Source organism: Apis dorsata, unplaced genomic scaffold (genome assembly GCF_000469605.1).
Source record: "Apis dorsata unplaced genomic scaffold, Apis dorsata 1.3 scaffold_1204, whole genome shotgun sequence".
Classification (NCBI taxonomy): Eukaryota; Metazoa; Arthropoda; class Insecta; order Hymenoptera; family Apidae; genus Apis; species Apis dorsata.
The window spans coordinates 355,080-362,778 of NW_006264301.1; the positions used below are offsets into that span (position 1 = coordinate 355,080).

Consider the following 7,699-nt stretch of genomic DNA (forward strand, 5'->3'; position numbering starts at 1 on the left):
AACATTTATTTACTTCTTCACTTGTATAACCAAATTTAGTTGCTAATTTTTTCCAATCGTTTTTCAAAATCTCTGACAATCTCGCTACCATTTCAGGTGTCACTTTTGTTAGTTTTCGTCCTTTTGTATCGGTATTTTCGGTTTCAACTTGTTCACTATCTTGTTTAAGAACATCTTCATTAAATTCCTGATCATTTGCTTCTGGTGGTGGAGTCTCCTCCGTTTCTAATTTTATATCTGATTGTGTCTGCTTTCAAAGTTAAAATTCATTTTCAAATTTAGACATTAATATATAACAGCATAATATAGAAATAATAAAATAATAGTGTTATACTTACTGGACGATCTTTAGCAATTTTTTTGATCATTGTTTCTAAATATTCAGGAAGTTTATTAATAGGATAATTCCCATGAACAAAAAAATGAGGACTACGCCTAGCCAATAATCTTAATGCTCTCCAACCGAAATTTCCATCATTTACTTTCCTGTAATAAATAAAATAAATCAACATGTAATTTTTTAATTAAATTTAATAATATGAAATACATATGTAATAAGAATATTTACTTGTATTCATCTTCTACCATTGCATTAGGATCTAATTGCATAATAGCTTCTTCAAAGTATGTTTCTAAAGATGGAAGAAAATCTCTTTCTTTGGATTTACATGCTTCAAGATTGTTGGGACACAAATTCCATAATTTTGTAAGTTCTGGGCTACAAATAATAAAATTAAATTGCATATTTAATATAAAAATAAAATATAATAAATTTTTTTAAATGATTGCTTACTTTCCCATATGATATTTTCCAACTGTTTGAGCATCTCTAATAACATCTCCAATTCTGCGTTTTGGTCTCTTTGGTTTCCTTAAATCTTCTATATCAGTGCTAGAATCTGGAGCTGGCTTTTTGAATGCTGGACATCCTTCATTTTTCCAAGCATTCCAATGCTCTTCGCGTTTTAATATATTTTTAACAGTTTCTGCAAATGTAGGACCATCAGGAGGTGTTTCTGTCAATAAGGCATACACTTGCTCTGTGGTTGCTTTTACCCAGTCTACTTGGTCAGGCTTCAGTTCATGTGTTTCACTTAAAAAATACAAAAGTTATTGAGACTCTGAGATATTGATAACTTGAAACACTATTTAAGGAAAGCAGACCTTGTCTCATAGCCACTGGCAAGGAAGCTTTGGAAAACAAACATCGTTTTATAGCTTTCAAAGTCATTTTACTAATGATTTATTTAAAAATGTGCAATTCTATCAAGAGGAATTGTGAATTCAATTGTAATAAAATACAATTGTAATATATAAAAATGTATAAATTATAGATACTTACGCTTTAAATTTAACAGTGCTATTAAGATATTGGAAAAGAATGAGAAATTGCAATAATACATATCGCCTGAAATTTGAATCAGATAATTGTAACTCCAATAATTTCTGATTTGTCAAATATTTTGCAAAATAAGGAGTTTCTTTATGGGATCCTTCTATAGAAGAATCAACTTTAATGCATGTTGAAGGATAATTACGTTGCTCTTCTAATTTAAAAGATGAAAATGCAGATAACACACTTGAAGCATGCTGGAAAATTATATATAAAAAATATAAAAGATATATAAAGATTATGACAAAAAATATAATTATACTAATATAAAAATTTAAACTTACTGCTGAAAATACTTTCCAGTGCATTTTCTGATAACATTGATTAGGATTTCTAAAAAAATCTTGAAGTGCCCAAAATTTTCTATATAAATTATAATCAATTGGCACTTTAGTTTCTGATTTATCATCATCTTTAGTTATTTGTTCTAAATCATCTCCTTCTGATTTTTCAGAACCAAATTCTGTATGATTTTCTAAGTTAAATTCACTAACAATATTAAGACCAGATCTTTCAGAAAAAGGAAAAAATTTAGCTAAAAATAAAAGAATTCTTCCACAAAATACAGTTTGTTGTGATCTAGATAATCTTCTAAGTAAATCATTGCACATTCTTAATAAATTATTTTTACAAGCACTAAAGAACAAATCTTCTTTCCACACAACTACATTGTTTTCAACAAAAGTAAAAAGTTGTTCACATCTATCAAGTGTCATTGAATCAAATATATCTCCAAGAAGCATCACTGGCATACTTGCAGTTGCTAAATCTTTTCTACATAATTCAATACAAAATGTAATATAAGTCTCAAGTAATTGCACGTTGTTCAATGCATTTTCAGATAATATTACAAGAAGCGTGTCCCTTAATGCTTGATCAATAGCAGCTTTTCTATCACTATCATTTGTACACCGTTCTGTACATTTCTTTTGAAATGTCTGTATATCTGATACTTTAAAACATTGTTGTAAATAATCCTAAAAAAGCAAATGAAAATATCACTCAAATACATAAATCACATAATCTCCAACTTATTATTAATTATGTTTTATTATAATTCTTACACTATATTCTTTTCTCAATACTTCGAACATAGCCATTGTATAAAACAAATTTTCAGAAACTTATTTTAAATATAAAATAATTTTCTTGTACTACATATCAAACATCACATAAATCATCAAGATTTATTATGATTTCAAATAAATTGAAGTATGCTCTATATTATAATATTATAGTATTATATACTACCAATTTTTTAATAAATTATGTTACTAGATAAAGTCACTAGATAAATTCACTAGATTATTTAATAATTTTCGATATTAAATAGATATTAAAAAAGAAAAATTTATATTGATTTAAATAACTTAATAAATAATATTCATAATTTATTATTTCATATATTTATATTTTTGTCATTTTTATTTATAATATATTTATTATAATATTTATTATAATATTTATAATATCAATTTTTTTAAATACTAATAAATTACATTAAATTTTTATTCAATATTTTACATATCTAATCGAAAGAAATTATTACTTAGGAAATAAATTTTCTATATTTTATTTATTTTATAAATATTATTTTATTAAATATCCAAAAATCCAAATTTTTAAATAATCTTTTCATAATTGAAAGTAATTTTCCAAATTTTTAATAAAAAAAATATATTAACAAAAAGTAAATACATATTAACAAAAAAGAAAAAAAAGAAATATATATTTTTAGTTATAGAATATAAAGACGAAATTAAAAAAGTTCATACTTTGGATATTTTATTAAAATATACATTTCATCCAAAATACAAAAGGAAAAGATATATATACAATTGTGTTTCGAAGATTTTGCGCAATAATGATAACAATGATTATAATAGCAATAATAATAATACAATAATTGCAGTGTAACATATTCGTATTTTCTTAAAAATTTCGCGCATAATTTATTAATACAGAATTTTTTTAGATCCGTGTACACGTTTATAAATAAAGGATTCCTCATTATCAAGATTTTCCTTTTTTATTTTTTGAAGAAAGCAAAATTTCTATCTTCAATCTTTGGAAATTTATTCTTTTATGAATATCGATATATATTAGCAAAATATCCTGCTATTTGATAGAATAAAATTCTATTATTGCCGAGCACAGTATACAATGTACTTAAGTTGGAATTTGAAATCCGGTCACCATATGTTTTTATTATGAACTTTAACATTTATATAATTCAAGAGAGCATTTATACCCGTAATGCATGATACTATTAATAATTATTGAATTTAATTAAAATTATGTTCACATTTGAAATTTTATATCGCAGTGACAATTATTTTATATGATATGTATTAAATCATTTTAAAATTTTGTACCTTATATATTAATATTGTCTCCTGCTAAATTTCGTATAATTAGACTGTTGAAAGGCTTTAAAAGCATTTTTTATTAATGAATTACATAAAAAAATAATCAAAATTTAATTGCACATCGCGATATGTAGTTAAAAGTGTGAATAATTTTTCTGATTCACATTAAATGTAGATCCTTTTGGATTAAACATGTGTAAAATATGTTTATAATTGAAAATTTTTTAAGATACTATTTATTGCATTATCGATTTATAGATAATTTATTTATAAAATTTATTATTTTCAATATACATATACATATATATATATATATGCTTTCTTGTTATTAATAGCAAAAGATAATGAATTAAAAAATGTTTCTAAGATGTGATAAATATTTAAAGATTTGAATAATTTAAAACTTTTTTGGCAATATTTGCCCTTTCTATTCTAAATGGTGACCTTTCTATTTTTTTTCAATTATAAGTCATTTGTTCTATAATAATCTATGCATATATTCATAAAATTCACATATGACCATTTTTAAATCATTTCCAAAATTAATAATTGTTTTTCTTAAAATTGCATGCAATATTATTTTTTATTTCAAAATATGATGGGCATAAAATTTGTGTCATTTTTTTTCATTGATATCAAGGCACTATTAAGGCCTTTATTCCCATCAGATATGATAAAAATTAAAAAAAAGTTTAAAATAGAATTGTGGGAGACTCTTATTGTGCTTAATAATTCAATTTAAAAAATATTGTATATAAATTTAAATCTTAAGATAAATTTAAGTCTTCTTAAAAATTTGAATTAAGTCTTATTATTAGCATCATATAATATTAGCAAAATAAGAAAAATACGAATAATATTGCATGATTCGATATTTTCAAATCAGCAATATTATTCATGAATTTTAATACTGTATTATATTTAATTAATATTTAAATGATAGTCATCATTGTTACATTTTTACATTTGTTACATTTAAATAAAATAATTGCTTTATTATTATTATATATCATTCAATATTATTTAAAGAAATAATATATTACCATTGTTTTATTACCAATTTTATTGATAATTAATAAAATTAATAGTAAAATTTTCCAAAAAGCGAGAGCAAAGTAATCAGGCCGTATTTCAAAACCGAAAACGGGTGATACTTTTGCACATTTAAATATAAAATACAACGATTTTTTTTTAAATAAAATTATTAAAACACATTTTAATATAAATGTTTAAAAAAGCATAAGTAGACAAATATATTTAAAATAAATTCACTATATAAGTGTCTCCCACTACTTCTTTTTCTAGATATGTTTGATCACAGTTACGTGTAGAATAAAATACAATAATGCAATAATAATACAAAATAATGATTCGTGCTATCAGCAATTAGATATTTTTTACAATAAAAATAAATGCTAGAGACTAAATGAATAAGTTGTTGTGATAAATAAGTGTCTTTCTCTATATGCTTTACTGAAAACTAGTAAAGTATAGATATTATTTTGTGGTCTTCTATAACAAAAAGAGTCAATTCGAATAAAACTTTTAACTTTACATAAACTAATCGAATAAACTCTTTCTTTAAATATGTGTTCAATTTTTTTAAATTAAAGCTAATGTACACAATTCACGATTTAGCCTACGTTAGAACCGATGCGTTTTTATCGTGCAAAAACCAATTATATGGTTCACACATTTTACGCTCGAGTTAATTTTATATTAAACATTATACTATTTACATATTGTTAACGCATTCGGTACTATTAGTTTCTAAACAAGCAACAATAATTTTCGCACAATTCATTGTGCTGCAACAATAAAATTTGCCAATTACATTACAAAGTTCCTCGAAGCAAGTGTTCATATACCAATGATAATAATTTTTAATACTGAGACTATTCATATCATTCTTCTTTACAACTGATAAAAATATTTTTTTCGTTAATTTCAATTCTAATTAAATTAATTTAATATTTTGTTTAATAATCTTGAATCAATATGATTGATATTTAATCAAAATTAATTATGTAAAAATCAGCATGAATTTAAATATTAAAAATATTTATCAAATTTATTCATAGAATCTTAAACACTTGCATATTTATGGTATATACGAATTTTATATTTTTTTCTTAGTTGCAATGATATTAATTTGAAATAATATATTATAAAATACTAAATTCCCAGCACACACTACTCTTTTAATCAATATTTGACTATAATAACATGAATTTGAGTATATACTTTTAGTTCATTACTAAATTCTATTATTTTAAAAATTGTTAATATAGAATTAATTGACTGTGCATATTGTAATTACATTTGATAAACAGAAATTGAAAGCTTTCGAAAATGAAATACATTGTTCCATTGACTTAAAATTCATTGCAGATAATATTGTAGATATTTGTTATGAAATTTTTAAATAATTGTTTTATTTTTTGCTTTTTTTATTATTATTTTTTTTAATATTTTTATTTAAACATGATAAAATATTAACATGAGTGTATTTTGATTGAACAATGTTTTTCATTATATGAAAGAATTCATTTTCTATACATATTTGTGCATGCATGATTTTTATATTTTTTATCGAAAATAATAAAGTTAATTCTTTGATGATGATCTTAAATAATAAGTAAATTATTGATTCTAAAGTTAAAATAGAAAACGCGATTAATATAAATAAAATAAAAGTTTAGGCCAATCAATATTTACCTCAATGAAATTATAATTTTTGCACATCTCTATCAGTCATTGAATAATAAATAGTTAAAGACCAATATAATCAAAACTTCTGAGGAACCATTCATTAAAATCTTCATGGACGAAGTGTGTAAATCACAAGAGTGTTCACATAATGTACCAATCGACAATCACTTAGAAGTCATTATAACCATCAAGGCCATTTTATCATTTGTACAAAACATTGTCAGATTATTTCTGACATTTTACGTATTAACATTTTCATTTTATAATACTAGCTCTTTGCATATTCTCATACATAACGTCTCTTGGTACTTCAAAAGTTTATTTTTAATTTAACGACAGTAGAATTTGTCGACAAATATTTCCTATTAAAATATGCAATTTCAATAAAATATAAAAAAAATACATTATATCAATGAATTAATATCACTGTTTTACCTATTATTCAACAGCGAAACCACAAGTTTCTTCAACTGCTTGTGTAAGTTTATCAAGCATTTTTTGATAACTTGGATAACTTTCTGGAATATCTATTCTATTGAAACAGGTATGCGCTTTTGGTAAATTTTCACTTGGCGCATCAACAGCATGAATTGTAAATAATCGTGGACCAGCGGCTCCTGTAGATCCTATAAAAATATATATTATTATAAAAATGAAATAACTATTAATTCGATTATTTACCTTGTAAAGCTTTGAAACCTTGCAAAGGAACTCGAGAACTTCCAGTAACAAATTGAAGTAATCGAGCTCGCATTTCTTCTCCATAAGATTCCACTATTTGCCAAAACCATTTTACTACTGGTGTATCAGGTGTACAATGTTTCAATCGTGTATGCATCTTCCAATCATTAATATCGATAGTTCCTAAACCACCAATGACCAATTCTAATTCTCTTTCATCAAAAGGTCTTAATAGTTGAGGTGGAATTAATTCATGGAATCCTTTTTGTAATGCCAAGAATTGTTGTTCAATTCCTCGCATAAAGCGATAGTTTACGTATAAACGAACATATTCTTTTTTATTTTCCTCAGTTACAGGAATGTCTTTACCACCTGGCTTAAGTTCATGATTTTTTAACACTCCAAAACTACTATGTTCTACTGAAAATGTAGCATCTAATACTCCATCTATACTATTTTCTCTAATTAATAAAACAATATTTTAACAATTTTTAATAAAAATTATATATAATTATTGTTTTTTTTTTTTTTTTTTTTTTTTTTT

At 23.6% G+C, this 7,699-nt stretch overlaps 2 protein-coding genes across 5 annotated transcripts in view; both read right to left on the reverse strand.

Annotated features, from left to right (window-relative positions):
• Nucleotides 1-2,614, reverse strand: part of LOC102678696 (THO complex subunit 1) — a 3,209-nt gene extending 595 nt beyond the window's left edge. The window contains exons 1-8 of one of the 4 annotated variants that reach the window (XM_006625005.1): nucleotides 2,458-2,614; nucleotides 1,678-2,370; nucleotides 1,343-1,590; nucleotides 1,165-1,191; nucleotides 794-1,093; nucleotides 569-718; nucleotides 339-486; nucleotides 14-247 (exon numbers count right to left, since the gene is read on the reverse strand). In XM_006625005.1, coding sequence (XP_006625068.1) covers nucleotides 14-247; nucleotides 339-486; nucleotides 569-718; nucleotides 794-1,093; nucleotides 1,165-1,191; nucleotides 1,343-1,590; nucleotides 1,678-2,370; nucleotides 2,458-2,493 — 1,836 coding nt within the window. In that variant the 5' untranslated portion in view covers nucleotides 2,494-2,614. Of the gene's footprint in view, nucleotides 1-13; nucleotides 251-338; nucleotides 487-568; nucleotides 719-793; nucleotides 1,094-1,164; nucleotides 1,192-1,342; nucleotides 1,591-1,677; nucleotides 2,371-2,457 lie in introns of all 4 variants that reach the window. The other 3 variants (XM_006625004.1, XM_006625007.1, XM_006625006.1) reach the window with 3 other exon arrangements.
• Nucleotides 2,615-4,954: 2,340 nt separating this feature from the next.
• Nucleotides 4,955-7,699, reverse strand: part of LOC102679083 (E3 ubiquitin-protein ligase SMURF1) — a 7,083-nt gene continuing 4,338 nt past the window's right edge. The window contains exons 11-13 of the mRNA XM_006625008.2: nucleotides 7,156-7,638; nucleotides 6,910-7,100; nucleotides 4,955-6,836 (exon numbers count right to left, since the gene is read on the reverse strand). Coding sequence (XP_006625071.1) covers nucleotides 6,913-7,100; nucleotides 7,156-7,638 — 671 coding nt within the window. The 3' untranslated portion in view covers nucleotides 4,955-6,836; nucleotides 6,910-6,912. The remainder of the gene's footprint in view (nucleotides 6,837-6,909; nucleotides 7,101-7,155; nucleotides 7,639-7,699) is intronic.